General features: G+C 44.6%; 1 protein-coding gene across 3 annotated transcripts in view; it reads left to right on the forward strand.

Annotated features, from left to right (window-relative positions):
• The window catches only part of LOC137320680 (UDP-glucuronosyltransferase 3A1-like), a 90,449-nt gene extending 75,529 nt beyond the window's left edge, over nt 1-14,920 (forward strand). For all 3 annotated transcript variants that reach the window (XM_067982357.1, XM_067982356.1, XM_067982358.1), the window contains exons 6-8: nt 1,023-1,254; nt 4,404-4,623; nt 14,557-14,920. In XM_067982357.1, coding sequence (XP_067838458.1) covers nt 1,023-1,254; nt 4,404-4,623; nt 14,557-14,833 — 729 coding nt within the window. In that variant the 3' untranslated portion in view covers nt 14,834-14,920. The remainder of the gene's footprint in view (nt 1-1,022; nt 1,255-4,403; nt 4,624-14,556) is intronic.
• The last annotated feature ends 1,190 nt before the right edge of the window (nt 14,921-16,110 follow it).

Below are 16,110 nucleotides of genomic sequence, written 5' to 3' on the forward strand. Positions count from 1 at the left end.
AATCTGTGTATCTCTCTCCATCTCCAATCTCTGTGTGTTTCTCTATTTCCAATCTCTGTGTGTATCTCACTCTCTCCAATCTGTGTTTCTCTATCTCCCATCTGTGTGTGTACCTCTCTATCTCCAATCTCAGTGTGTATCTCTCAATTTCCAATCTCAGTGTGTATCTCTCTAACTCCAATCTCTGTGTGTATCTCACTATCTCCAATCTCTGCCTGTGTATCTCTCTATCTTCAATCTCAGTGTGTATCTCTCTATTTCCAATCTCTGTGTGTATCTCTCTATCTCCAATCTCTGTGTGTATCTCACTATCTCCAATCTCTGTGTGTATCTCACTATCTCCAATCTCTGTGTGTATCTCACTATCTCCAATCTCTGCCTGTGTATCTCTCTATCTTCAATCTCAGTGTGTATCTCTCTATTTCCAATCTCTGTGTGTATCTCTCTATCTCCAATCTCTGTGTGTATCTCACTATCTCCAATCTCTGCCTGTGTATCTCTCTATCTCCAATCTCAGTGTGTATCTCTCTATTTCCAATCTCTCAGTGTGTATCTCTCTATCTCCAATCTCTGTGTGTCTCTTTATCTCCAATCCCTCAGAGTGTCTCTCTTTCTAGCTCCAATCTCTGTGTGTATCTCTCTATCTCCAATCTCTGCATGTTTCTCTCTCAGTCTTCAATCCCTCAGTGTATTTATCTCTATCTCCAATCCTTGGGCCTCAGTCAGGTCTCTCTGGTTATATTCATGTGTCTGGCTGTTGGAGGCTCCTGCTGATGATCCGCATGTATCCCAGCAGCAATGGGCTCTCTCTGTCGCTGTGGTTTTTGGGCTGTAATTGGGTCTCTTTTGGTAAGTCCATGTGCCTCAGATGTTTGGGATCTCCCTGTTTATATCCATTGGTCTAGGCTACAGTAACACCTCTTTGGGCCCATCAGTGTAACTTGGTTCTTTTCTACTAGCTGTAGCTGGCTCTGTTTGCTCTGCAGAATATTGTAACGTTGACCTGTACTCATTCTTATTAGGAATTGGAAGATTTCATATTGACTGCTGGAGAGAATGGCTTTGTGGTGGTGACTCTTGGTTCCATGCTGTGCTCCGTCAATCTCCCCACGGTGCTAAAGGAAATGAACACCGCCTTCTCACAGCTCCCACAGGTGGTAATCTGGCGGCATGTGCGCGGGCACTGGCCAAGTGATGTCCATCTTGCACCCAACATCAAGCTGGTGGATTGGCTCCCTCAGAATGACCTGCTCGGTGAGACATTATGCCCACAACCCATTCCGAAAGGTGTTTGCTTTGTTTTAGAGGACGTTCTCGCCTCCTTGGCTGAAAGCTGTTTGTAGAGGGATGAATCTTGGCCAGGATACTGGGAGAACTTCCTGCTCCTCTTCAGATAGTGCTACTATGGATGCGGCTTTATTTTAACATCTGGTCTGAGGCATAGTGATGATCTCAAACAAGGAGGGGATATGGGATGGGAGGAGGAAGTTTAGAAATTACAGAACAGGTTGGACAAAATATGTAAGTGGACAGAGCAGTGGGAGATGGAATTTAATGCAGACAAATGTAAAGTGCTGCACATGGGAAGGAAAATTTGGCAACTCATGTACTGCTCGAATGGTGTTGAAATACTTATATGAACATAGTGATGTCAGGTTGATAACACAAGTGAGAACCACGCTGAATATAGAAAGTTCAGAGGGGAAGTGAAAAAGGAAATAAGAAGGGCAAAGAGAGAGTGTGAGAATAGACTGGTGTCCAACATAGAAGGGAATCCAAAAGTCTTCTACAGGCATGTAAGAGGAGAGGTGGGGCCGATTAGGGACCATAAAGGAGATTTACTCATGGAGGCAGAGAGGATGACCAAGGTACTAAATGAGTACTTTGTATCTGTCTTTACCAAGGAAGATGCTGCCTGAGTCTCAGTAAAGGAAGATATAGTTGGGCTAAAAATTGATAAAGAAGAGGTACTAGAAATGCTAGCCGTACTTAAAGTAGATAAGTCACCAGGTCCAGATGGGATGCATCCTAGGTTGCTAAGAGAAGTAAGGGTGGAAATTGCAGAGGTACTGGTCATAATATTCCAAACATCCGTAGATACGGGGTGGTATATGGGCCTGTATACATTGGAATTCAGAAGAATGAGAGGTGAAACATATAAGATCCTGAGGGGACTAGAAGGGGTAGATGCTGAGAGGATGTTTCCCCTTGTGGGAGAGACTAGAACTAGGGACACAGTTTAAAAATAAGGGGTCTCCCATTTAAGACAGAGATGAGGAGAAATTTTTTCTCTAAGTTGGTCATGTCTGTGGAACTCCCTTCCCTAGAGAGCGGTGGAGGCAGGGTCATTGAATATTCTTAAGGCTGAGTTAGATAAATTCCGGGTCACAATCAGATCAGTCATGATCTTATCAAATGGCAGGGCAGGCTCGAGGGGCTGAATGGCCTACTCCTGCTCTTAATTCTTAATTTGTATAGCGCCAGAGGACTAGAAAATTGCAAATGTTACACCCTTGTTCAAAAAAGGGTGTAAGGATAAACCCAGCAACTATAGGCCAGTCAGTTTAACCTCAGTGGTGGGGAAACTTTTAGAAACGATAATCCGGGACAGAATTGTCACTTGGACGAGTGTGGATTGATTAGGGAAAGCCAGCACGGATTTGTTAAAGGCAAATCGTGTTTGATGAGGTAACAGAGAGGGTCGATGAGGGCAATGTAGTTTATGGACTTTCAAAACTCGTTTGATAAAGTGCCGCATGGTAGGCTTATCATCAAGATTGCGGCCCATGGAATAAAGGGGGCAGCAGCAACATGGATACAGAATTGGCTAAGGGACAGGAAACAGAGAGTAGTGGTGAACGATTGTTTTTGGACTAGAGGGAGGTGTACAGTGGTGTTCCCCAGGGGTCAGTGCAGCGACCACTGCTTTTCTTGATATATATTAATGACTTGGACTTGGGTGTACAGGGCACAATTTCCAAATTTGCAGATGACACAAAATTTGGAAGGGTAGTAAACAGTGAGGAGGATAGTGATAGACTTCCAGAGGATATAGACAGGCTGGTGGCATGGGTGGACACGTGGCAGATGAAATTTAACACAGAAAAATGCGAAGTGATACATTTTGGCAGGAAGAACGAGGAGAGGCAATATAAACTAGAGGGCACAATTCTAAAAGGGGTACAGGAACAGAGAGATCTGGAGGTATATGTGCACAAATCGTTGAAAGTGGGAGGGCAGGTTGAGAAAATGGTTAAAAAAGCATACGGGATCCTGGGCTTTATAAATAGAGGCATAAAGCACAAAAGTATGGACATCATGATGAACCTTTATAAAACACTGGTTTGGCCACAACTGGAGTATTGTGTCCAGTTCTGGGCACCGCACTTTAGGAAAGATGTGAAGGCCTTAGAGAGGGTGCAGAAGAGATTTACTAGAATGGTTCCAGGGATGAGGGACTTTAGTTACGTGGATAGACTGGAGAAGCTGGGGTTGTTCTCCTTGGAACAGAGACGGTTACAAGCAGATTTGATAGAGGTGTTCAAAATCATGAAGGTTCTAGACAGAGTAGATAGAGAGAAACTGTCCCCATTGGTGGAAAGGTCGAGAACCAGAGGATATAGATTTAAGGTGATTGGCAAAAGAACCAAAGGTGACATGAGGAAAAACTTTCTTATACAGCGAGTAGTTAGGATCTGGAATGCATTGTCCGAGGGGATGGTGGAGGCAGATTCAATCATGGCCTTCAAAAGGGAATTGGATAAGTACTTGAAAGTAAAATATTTGCAGGGCTACGGGGTTAGGGCAGGGAGTGGGACTAGCTGGATTACTCTTGCATAGAGCCAGCACGGACTCAATGGGCCGAATGTCCTCCTTCCGTGCTGTAATCTTTCCATGATTCTACTGTATGAAATAGAGAAGCATGAGGCTGAAACAAATCTAGGAGTTTTCGTAAACTCAATGCTAAACATGTCCAACCAATGCAGAGCCCATAAGATGTTGATCCACATCACCAGAACAGTAGAATGCAAGTCAAAGGAGGTAATGGTCAAACTGTACAGGGTTCTGGTCAGATCCACCTTGAGTACAGGGTCCAGTTCTGGTCAGACCCACCTTGAGCACTGTGTCCAGTTCTGGTCAGACCCACCTTGAGCACTGTGTCCAGTTCTGGTCAGACCCACCTTGAGCACTGTGTCCAGTTCTGGTCAGACCCACCTTGAGCACTGTGTCCAGTTCTGGTCAGACTGCAGCTAGAGTTCCGGTGTATTTCTACTGCGGTTTAATTCTGATAATTAATCTGTGGATGATTTCTAATTGGAAAATAAACCAGTGGAGTTGAAAAGCCTGTCTGGCGAGGCCCTAAGGCCTTTCTCAAGTGATGTTAACTCTGTGTGTGCTGATAGGACACCCAAAGGCTCGTCTCTTGGTGACTCATGGTGGATTTAACAGCCTGATGGAAGCGGTGTACCACAGAGTGCCAGTAATTGGAATTCCACTATTTGGAGATCAGTTCGATAACATGGTGAGAGCGGAGGCAAAGGGCCTAGGTCTGACCATCCAGGTCAACCAGCTGCAAGCCCGGGATCTCAGCGCTGCTATGGCAAAAGTTATAGGAGACAAACGGTATGTACAGCTTTGTATGAGTATATCTGTGAGTGTGTGTGTAGAAGTTGTCTAAAGTAGAACCGAAGAAACGGTGGAACTGATAAGTGATCTATGGTTCCTGTCACAGTGTTCCACATCCATCCCCAGCTCAACGCGCTCTGGGACGCTCCGGCCTATCGAGCACCTGATACCCAAGCTAATCAACAAGCTGACCCGGGCATATCTCATGCACTTGGAGCCTGTGCACCAGTTTTGCACTCGGCTAATTAACGCCCCAGTCATGATGCCAATAAGGGGAGGTCACCACAATGTGAATGGAGCACCTGATCATGGTCTAAGTTGGGGCTGAGGATCTTTTCTCTCAAAAACAGAAGACTGAGGGGTGATCTGGTCTTTAAGATTACGAAAGGGTTTGATAGGTTAGACATAGAGAAGATGTTTCCATTTGTGGGGGAGTTCAAAACAAGGGACGATAAATATAATATAGTCACTAATAAATCCAATAGGGAATTCAGGAGAAATCTCTTTATCCAGAGAGTGGCTAGAATGTGGAACTTGTTACCACAAGGAGTAGTTGAGGTGACTAGTGTAAGGTGCATTTAAGGGGAAGCAAGATAAGCACTTGAGGGGGAAAGGAATAGAAGGACATGTTGATAGGGTGAGATGAATTAGGGAGGGAGGAGGCTTATGTGGAGTATAAACACCAGCATAGACCAGTTGGGCCGAATGGCCTATTTCCGTGCTGTACATTCTGTGTAAGTGCCCGTATAAAACGGGTCCTGCAAGGGAGGCCTGTTCCTCTTCTCAGGGCTGCAATCCTCACATTCACACTGGTATTGAGCCTGCTGCTACCCTCCAGCACTAGCCCTCCTGGAGTATGGGCGGTCTGTGCCCATAAATCCGGCCTGTGCTGCTAGGTCACCAACTCCTTCCCGTCCCGCTCACCTGACCCACCACTGACCTTGTGGACTCTATCAGCGGATCCATTCACTCGCAAACAAGGCACTAGCCATCCATGACCTTATTGAGGGTGATTGCATTGACATCCTGGCTCTGACTGAAACTTGGCTTCCAAGTGGCGACCCCTTGTCCTTAACTGAAGCCTCCCCATCAGGCTGTACCTTCCACCTCCTGCCCCGCCCACACTGCCATGGTGGCAGTTATCCCTTGGTCTCTCCCTCTACTCTTCTGGCACCTTCTCGTTTTGAGCTCCTCACCTTGTTTGACTCCTCTGCCTTCTCCAAAATCCTCATTCTCTACTGCTTGCTCAGTCCCAGCTCAATTTTCTCATCAAGGTATCCTCCCTAAGCCTCTCCACTGAGTAACTTCTGATCTGCAGTGATTTAAATCTCTAACTCAGTTCCTCTTGCCCTCTCTCCTCTGAATTCATTACCCTCCTGACCTCCCTAATCCTTTCCCTCCATATAAACTTTCTGACCCATAAAATGGCCTCCCCCTCAGACTTGCCGTCCTCCGTGACTTCTCTACTTCAATGGCTAACAAGACTATCTCTGAACAGTTCTGTGTTTCCCTCACTCCCAACATTCCCCATCCCTTTTCAACTCCATTTCCTTCTACATCTACCGTGGGGAAAAACCTCTCTTCACCACCCCCCACCCACACCAGGTCACTTACAACGGCACTTTCAAACTCACAACTGCCTCGTCTTTGGCCCTCCATTCACCACAATATCTTGGCAGCTGTTGATTTGCTCAATCACTCCCTCACCTTCCCTTTCGATGCCTTTGTCCCCAGCAAAACACTTCCTCTCCCTTATCCTGGTCATTCTCCCCCATCTTCACTTCTTCAAATCCAGGGGGCAGAAACTTGAGTGTATCTGGCGCTCAAATGATTTAACCATCCATCACCACATCAAACTCCACCGAGACTCATGTTCTTCTGCCAAAACCATACTCCACCTTGATGCCTGGCCCCGTCAATCCCACCAATCTGACGTGGGGGAGAATCCAGGTGCAGGGCCCTTGAGCAGCAGCTTGGGGCAATACTAGAAATGCTTCTGGGTCACAAATGTAGAAATCTGAGGTGGCAGGGCTGGGACCTTCCTGCCTCATTCCTATGGTTACAGAGGGTCTGCACTAAAAGCTGGAGCACCACAGTTACAGTGCTGTGTGCAGTATTAGGCTCCACATTATAGGAAGGATGTTGAGGCTTTAGAGAAGGAACAACGAAGATTCACTCGGATGCTGCCTGGTATGAGGAAATACAAATATGAAGAACAACTTGAAAAAGTGGGGCTGTTTTAGTTGGAACAGAGGAGATTAAAGGCTGATAGAGGTGTTTAAAATCATAGAATGGTTACAGCACAGAAGGAGTCCATACAGCCTATCGAGCTTGTGCCAGTTCTTTGTAAGAAACATAGAAAATAGGAGCAGGAGTAGGCCATTCGGCCCTTCAAGCCTGCTCCACCATTCAATATGATCATGGCTGATCCTCTATCTCAATACCATATTCCCGCTCTCTCCCCATACCCCTTGATGCCTTTTGAGTCTAGAAATCTATCTAGCTCCTTCTTAAATATATTCAGTGACTTGGCCTCTACAGCCTTCTGTGGTAGAGAATTCCACAGGTTCACCACCCTCTGAGTGAAGAAATTTCACCTCATCTCAGTCCTAAATGTCCTACCCCGTATCCTGAGACTGTGAGCCCTCGTTCTGGCCCCCCCAGCCAGGGGAAACATCCTCCCTGCATCTAGTCTGTCCAGCCCTGTCAGAATTTTACATGTTTCGATGAGATCCCCTCTCATTCTTCTAAACTCGAGTGAATACAGGCCGAGTCGAACCAATCTCTCCTCCTGCAACAGTCCTGCCGTCCCAGGAATCAGTCTGGTGAACCTTCGCTGCACTCCCTCGACGGCAAGTATATCCTTTCTTAGGTAAGGAGACCAAAACTTCACACAATATTCCAGGTGTGGTCTCACCAAGGCTCTGTATAACTGCAATAAGACATCCTTGCTCCTGTACTCAAATCCTCTTGCAATGAAGGCCAACATACCATATGCCTTCCTAACTGCTTGCTGCACCTGCATGTTTGCTTTCAGTGACTGGTGTACGAGGACACCCAGGTCCCTTTGTACATCAACATTTCCCAATCTATCACCATTTAAATAATACTCTGCCTTTCTGTTTTTCCTTCCGAAGTGGATAACTTCACATTTATCCACATTGTACTGCAAGAGCAATCCAGTTAGTCCCATTGCCCTACTCTTTCCCCGTAGCCCTGCACATTTTTTCCCTTCAAGTATTTACCTTTTTGAAAGCCACGATTGAATCTGCTTCCACCGCCCTTTCAGGCAGTGCATTCCAGATCATAACTACTCACTGCATAAAAAAGTTTTTCCTCATGTCGCCTTTGGTTATTTTGCCAATCACCTTAAATCTGTGTCCTCTGGTTCTTGACCCTTCCGCCAATGGAAACAGTTTCTCTTCATTTACTTTATCCAAATCCGTCATGATTTTGAACACTTCTATAAAATCTCCTCTTAACCTTCTCTGCTCTAAGGAGAACAACCCCAGCTTCTCCAGTCTAGCCACATAACTGAAGTCCCTCAACCCTGGAACCACTCCAGTAAATCTTTTCTGCACCCTTTCTAAGGCCTTCACATTCTTCCAAAAGTGCGGCGCCAGTTGTGGCCGAACCAGTGTTTTATAAAGTCATGATGAGCCTTTATAAAACACTGGTTCGGCCACAGCTGGAATATTGTGTCCAGTTCTGGGCACCGCACTTTAGGAAAGATGTGAAGGCCTTGCAGAGAGTGCAGAAGAGATTTACTCGAATGATTTCAGGGATTAGGGACTTTCATTACGTGGATAGACTGGAGAAGCTGGGGTTGTTCTCCTTGGAACAGAGAAGGTTGAGAGGAGATTTGATCGAGGTGTTCAAAATCATGAAGGGTCTAGACAGAGTAGATAGAGAGAAACTGTTCCCATTGGTGGAAGGGTCAAGGACCAGAGGACATAGATTTAAGGTGATTGGCAAAAGAACCAAAGGTGACATGAGGAAAAACGTTTTTACACAGCGAGTGGTTAGGATCTGGAATACACTGCCCGAGGGGGTGGTGGAGGCAGATTCAATCATGGCCTTCAAAAGGGAACTGGATAAGTACTTGAAAGGAAAAAAATTTGCAGGGGAAAGGGCAGGGAAGTGGGACTAGCTGGATTTTTTTTTTATTCGTTCATGGGATGTGGGCGTCGCTGGCGAGGCCGCCATTTATTGCCCATCCCTAATTGCCCTTGAGAAGGTGGTGGTGAGCCGCCTTCTTGAACTGCTGCAGTCCGTGTGGTGATGGTTCTCCCACAGTGCTGTTAGGAAGGGAGTTCCAGGATTTTAACCCAGCAACGATGCAGGGTACGGTAGCATAGTGGTTATGTTACTAGATTAGTAATCTAGAGGCCTGGACTAAAATCTGGAGTCATGAGTTCAAATCGCACCACAGCAGCTAGAGAATTTAAATTCAATTCATTAATTAAATTCAATTAATTAAATAAAAATCTGGAATTAAAATATTAGTATCAGTAATGGTGGCCATGAAACTACCGGATTGTCATAAAAACCCATCTGGTTCACTAATGTCCTTCAGGGAAGGAAACCTGCCGTCCTTACCCGGTCTGGCCTATATGTGACTCCAGACCCACAGCAATGTGGTTGATTCTGAATTGCCCTCTGAAATGGCCAAGCAAGCCACTCAGTTGTAAAATCTCGCTAGCTGGATTGCTTGTGCACTTGATGGGCCCAATATCCTCCTTCCATGCTGTAACCTTTCTATTGTAAACAATTTTACAACACCAAGTTATAGTCCAACAATTTTATTTGAAATTCACAAGCTTTCGGAGGCTTCCTCCTTCCTCAGGTGAATGTTGTGGAAATGAAATCCTCGAACCCTTCGCATTTATAAATCACAGAACAATACCTGGTGATTACAGATAGTCTTTCCAACTGCCCGTTGCCACGGCAATCACAGTGTGCAGACAGAGAGGTGTTACCCACATCATGGTAACCTTTCTATGGTAAAGGTTCAACATAACTTCCATGCTTTTGTACTCTATGCCTCTATTTCTAAAGCCCAGGACCCCATATGCTTTTTTAACCACTTTCTCAACCTGTCCTGCCACCTTCAAAGATTTGTGCACATATACCCCAAGGTCTTGTTGTTCCTGCACTCCCTTTAGAATTGTATCATTGAGTTTATATTGCCTCTCCTCATTCTTCCTGCCAAAATGTATCGCTTTGCACTTCTCAGCATTAAAATTCATCTGTCACGTGTCCACCCATTCTACCATAGGAAACATAAGAAACATAGGAACATAGGAACAGGAGTAGGCCATTCAGCCTTGTGGGGAAATTGCTGAAGTCCATAATTAAGGATAGGGTGACTGAACACCTCGAGAATTTTCAGTTAATCAGGGAGAGCCAGCATGGATTTGTGAAAGGTAGGTCGTGCCTGACAAACCTGATTGAATTTTTTGAAGAGGTGACTAAAGTAGTGGACAGGGGAATGTCAATGGATGTTATTTATATGGACTTCCAGAAGGCATTTGATAAGGTCCCACATAAGAGACTGTTAGCTAAGATAGAAGCCCATGAAATCGAGGGAAAAGTACGGACTTGGTTAGGAAGTTGGCTGAGCGAAAGGCGACAGAGAGTAGGGATAATGGGTAAGTATTCACATTGGCAGGATGTGACTAGTGGAGTCCCGCAGGGATCTGTCTTGGGGCCTCAATTATTCACAATATATATCAATGACTTAGATGAAGGCATAGAAAGTCTCATTTCTAAGTTTGCCGATGACACAAAGATTGGTGGCATTGTAAGCAGTGTAGATGAAAACATAAAATTACAAAGCGATATTGATAGATTAGGTGAATGGGCAAAACTGTGGCAAATGGAATTCAATGTAGACAAATGTGAGGTCATCCACTTTGGATCAAAAAAGGATAGAACAGGGTACTTTCTAAATGGTAAAAAATTAAAAACAGTGGATGTCCAAAGGGACTTAGGGGTTCAGGTACATAGAGCATTGAAGTGTCATGAACAGGTGCAGAAAATAATCAAGAAGGCTAATGGAATGCTGGCCTTTATATCTAGAGGACTAGAGTACAAGGGGGCAGAAGTTATGCTGCAGCTATACCAAACCCTGGTTAGACCGCACCTGGAGTACTGAGAGCAGTTCTGGGCACCGCACCTTCGGAAGGACATATTGGCCTTGGAGGGAGTGCAGCGTAGGTTTACTAGAATGATACCCGGACTTCAAGGGTTAAGTTACGAGACGAGATTATACAAATTGGGGTTGTATTCTCTAGAGTTTAGAAGGTTAAGGGGTGATCTGATCGAAGTTTATAAGATATTAAGGGGAACGAATAGGGTGGATAGAGAGAAACTATTTCCGCTGGTTGGGGATTCTAGGAGTAGGGGGCACAGTCTAAAAATTAGAGCCAGACCTTTCAGGAGTGAGATTAGAAAACATTTCTACACACAAAGGGTGGTAAAAGTCTGGAACTCTCTTCCGCAAACGGCAATTGATACTAGCTCATTTGCTAAATTTAAATGTGAGATAGATAGCTTTTTGGCAACCAAAGGTATTAAGGGATATGGGCCAAAGGCAGGTATATGGAGCTAGATCACAGATCAGCCATGATCTTATCAAATGGCGGAGCAGGCACGAGGGGCTGAATGGCCTACTCCTGTTCCTATGTTCCCTCGTGCCTGCTCCGCCCAATACACCCAAGTCCAAGTCATTAATATATATCAAAAAAAGCAGTGGTCCTCGTCCTGACCCCTGGGGAACACCACTGTACACCTCCCTCCAGTCCAAAAAACAACCATTCACCACTACTCTCTGTTTCCTGTCACTTAGCCAATTTCGTTTCCATGCTGCCACTGCCCCTTTTATTCCATGGGCTTCAATTTGCTGACAAGCCTATTATGTGGCACTTTATCAAACACCTTCAACATCAACCACATTGCCCTCATCAACGTCTCTGTTACCTCATCAAAAAACTCAATCAAGTTAATTGAACACGATTTGCCTTTAACAAATCCGTGCTGGCTTTCCTTAATTAATCCACTCTTGTCCAAGTGACTGTTAATTTTGTCCCAGATTATTGTTTATAAAAGCTTCCCCACCACCAAGGTTAAACTGACTGGCCTGTAGTTGCTGGGTTTATCCTTACACCTTTTTTGAACAAGGATGTCACATTTGCAATTCTCCGAACCATTTCCTCTTTTAAGGCCGCTCTTTGTTCGATGACAGTTTTGCCTGCTAATCTTTGATTCCAATTTAACCAGGCCAGATTTGTTCTCAACCCACTGAAATGGGTTGAATAGGACGGAGCAAACATAAAAAGACTGTTTCCAGTAGTTATGAGGTTTAGACTAAAGGGTCATAGATATAAAATTACATATATTATTTATCTGTAAGATTATATGGACAGAGAGCACGAGAAGCTCTTTTACACAGAGAGTTGTGAGGCTGTGGAATGCACTACCAGAGTTAAAAGCTGAAGCAGAGACTGACAACATTTAAGATTAAGTTCGAAAGGTGACTGAAGGAAAAGATAATGAAGGGAACACATGGGGTTCGGCTACTGCTTATGTGGAGGATAAACACCAACATAGCCTGTACATGTTGTAATTTCCATGTATTTCTATATAATCTCTCCTTTGCCATTTATGCAAGCTCCAGAAATCCCAGAGTTGGGTTGGAGACCCCGGTCCGCCGTTCCTTTTTCATGACGTTTGATCTCAGGGAGTAAGTAAGTGGTCCTCGGGGAATAGGATCAGCGAAATTGGTCTCAAAAATTTTGAAAACATGCATTAGATCCCGCTTAACCTTCTCTGTTCCAATGAAAAAAGCTCCATTTTTCAAGTTTTTCTTCCTAACTAAAACTGATATAATTCTAGTGAATCTTCCCTGTCCCCTTCCCAAGGTTTGAATATTCTTCCTATAATGTAGGAGTGCAAACTAAGAGTATAGCTTCTCCCAGTTCAGCGGATGTTTACTAGAATGGTACGAGGGATGAGGGACTTCAGTTATGTGGACAGACTAAAAAAGCTGTGAATGTCTCCTTAGAGCAGAGAAGGTTAAGGGGAGATTTAATAGAGGTGTTCGAAATTATGAGGGGTTTTGATAGAGTAGATAGGGAGAAACTGTTTCCACTGGCAGGAGAGTTGGTAACACAAATCTTTGAAGGTGGCAGGACAAGTTGAGAAGGCTGTTAAAGCATATAGAATCCTTGGCTTTATAAATAGAGGCATAGAGTACAAAACCAAGGAAATTATGCTAAACATTTATAAATTACTGATAAGTCTCAGCTGGAGTATTGTGTTCAATTCTGGGCACCACACTTTAGGAAGGATGTCAAGGCCTTAGAGAGGATGCAGAAGAGATTTACTAGAATGGTATCAGGGATGAGGGACTTCAGTTATGCGCAGAGACTGGAGAAGTTTGGGTTATTCTCCTTAGAGCAGAGAAGGTTCAGGGGAGATTTGATAGAGGTGTTCAAAATCATGAACGGTTTTGATAGAGTAAATAAGGAGAAATTGTTTCAGTGGCAGAAGGGCCGGTAACATGATTTAAGGAAACTGGCAAAAGAATCAGAGACGACATGAGGGGAAAAAAATTTCCGCAGCGAGTTGTGATGATCTGGAATGCACAGCCTGAGAGGGTGGTGGAAACAGATTCAATAATAACTTTCAAAAAGGAATTGGATAAATGCTTGAAGGGGGAAAATTTGCAGGGTTATGGGGAAAGAGCAGGGGAGTGGGTCTATTTGGATAGCTCACGGGCACACTAGGCTGAATGGCCTCCTTCTGTGCTGTAAGATTCTATGATTGAGCTGCCCAGAACTGCACAGTGCTCCAGCTGTGTCCTAACCAAGGTCTTGCACAAATTCAACATCACTTCTATGCTATTCTGTTCATTGCCCCTATGGCCTCGAATTTCCTCGGGGCTCCTGTTCCTTCGCTGTGACTTGGCCGGAAGTGCTGCGGAAACTCTGTTTATGCGCATAAATGGTGTTTCTACCAATGTTATAATGATGGAGAGCTTCGAGGAAATTATGGGCCAATGTATGAAAAATCAGGCTCTATTTGTCTTTTTTAAGGCCTTTTCTATCTGCGTTCCTACTTTTAAAGTTCTGTGTACCTGCACCCTGAGTTCCCCCACTCTGTTATCATTAAGAGTCTGACTATCTTCTCTTGTCAAGACCTTACCAATCGGTGTTAAGGAATGTCTTTAAATTCTCACACTCAAATCGATCCATTGCTTCAAAATATCTGTTGCAATTGTGTCTTTCTGAGCAAACTCAGAGCAGGATGAAAGTTTGCTGGCCCGATGGTCGGTTTTGTTCGAGGTAAAAAGAAAAACTGTGAAATCTGAAATGAAACAGAAAATGCTCGGACTGTCAGCAACTGTTGGGGAAAAGATAGGCTAACATTTCAGATGGGGTGTTGTGCAGAGCTCACAATTTCTCTTTTGGCATAGACAGTCAATGTCAGGATATAGTGGTGTAGTGGTTATGGTACTGGACTAGCCATTCAGAGGTCGTGAGTTTGCATCCCACCATGGTTAAGTTGGGAAATTGAATTAATTAAATTTGGTGATTTATGGCTGGCACCAGATAAAATTACTATGAAAAAAAACCCAGCAGGTTCATGGATGACCTTCAGAGACCCTTCCACCCCTAACTGGTCTAGCCAGTATTGGACTACAATCTCATACTGCATGGTTGACCCTTAATGCCCTCAGAGCAACTAGGGTTGGGCTATAAATGTAGTCTTGCCAGTGTTATCCCAATAACAAGTAAATAAAAAAGATGTTACATGTTTGTTGCCAGCTAGGGAATGTCCTACAGGGATAGAGCGAGAGAAACTTTTGTTAAAAGTTCCAAAAATAGCAGGAAAAAAATTAACAAATTTTTCTTTGCTTTCAAACAGGTACAAGGCTTCAGCGCTGGCTCTGAGTCGCATTCATCGCTCACACCCATTCCCCCCACAACAGTATCTGGTCCGGTGGGTGGAGCATATCTTGCATCTTGGAGGAGGGGATCATCTCCGACCATACGGTTTGCAGCTGCCCTGGTACCAGCAGTACCTCATCGACGTCATTTTGTTCCTGCTAGCAGTCCTTTCTATGGTGATGTACATCATAATCAAGATACTGAGGAGTGCAATGGGATGCCTGCGGAGGGCAGGGAAAGTTAAAGCGGCTTGAAGTGACTTAGCCACCAACCATTAAACTCAAGCTTTTGTCAAATATGGCTTTTAAAATAAAAAGTAACATTTGTTGTTTCGTTTTAAAGGTGTATTTTGGTGCACTATGATGTTGTTAGGATTTAATTAAAGGGTAATGGTGGGGTCTAGTTTTTGTACTAAATCTGACTGAACTGTGAAAAACTCACCCAGCAGTGCAATGATGGATCTTAGCCTATGTGTCAACTGTTACAAATTGAGTACGCTGGTGAGGAATATATCATTTGTAAATTTTCTGGGAAATACATAAATCTTCCCTACAAGTGAATTGTTTTGCAAAAATTGATAAGAGCTTATTAACTTCTTATTACTGTCAGTTTGTGCTTGTCTTTTTTTTACAAACATAAAAACAGTTGGCGCCTTCGTTAAGGTAGAAGAAATTCAGAGTGCAATATTATCATCCAGTCGGACCTGACTTTAGTTTCTGAAAGAAGTAATGCTAAGTCTCAGCAGAACACAAGGTGCCCGCTTTGGGTGGGATATGATCATTGGAACACCATCCTCCTCCAATGCCTCTCCTCCGTCATCTAGCTGGGTGGAACTGCGCTCGCCTGGTTCCATTCTTATCTATCCAGTTGTAGCCAGAGAATCACCTGCAATGGCTTCACTTCCCGCACTGGAGTCCCCCAAGGATCTATCCTTGGCCCCCTCCTAATTCTCATCTACATGCTGCCCCTCAGCGACATCACCCAAAAACACGACGTCAGGTTCCACATGTACGCTGACAACACCCAGCTCTACCTCACCACCATCTCCCTCAACCCCTTCACTGTCTCTGATTTGGTACACTACTTGTCCAACATCCAGTACTGGATGAGCAAAAATTTCCCCCATTGGCTTTGGTCCCCGCCACAAATTCCGTTCCCTAGCCACCGACAACATCCCTCTACCTGCCACTGTCTGAGGCTGAACCAGACCGTTCGCAACTTTGTGACCTATCTGACCCTGAGATGAGCTTCTGACCACATATCTGCTCCATCATCAATACCGGCTACTCCCACCTCCATAACATCGCCCGTCTCCACCCCGCCTCAGCTCATCTGCTGCTGAAACCCTCATCCGTGCCTTTGTTACCTCTGGACTTGACTATTCCAATGCTCTCCTGGCCGGCCTCCCATCTTCCATCCTCCATAAACTTGAGTTCATCCAAAACTCTGCCCCGTATCCTAACTCGCACCAAGTCTCGTTCTCCCATCATCCCAGTGCTCACTGACCTACATTGGCTCCCGGTCCGGGAAA

This window comes from Heptranchias perlo, chromosome 4, assembly GCF_035084215.1.
Source record: "Heptranchias perlo isolate sHepPer1 chromosome 4, sHepPer1.hap1, whole genome shotgun sequence".
In the NCBI taxonomy this organism is placed as follows: domain Eukaryota; kingdom Metazoa; phylum Chordata; class Chondrichthyes; order Hexanchiformes; family Hexanchidae; genus Heptranchias; species Heptranchias perlo.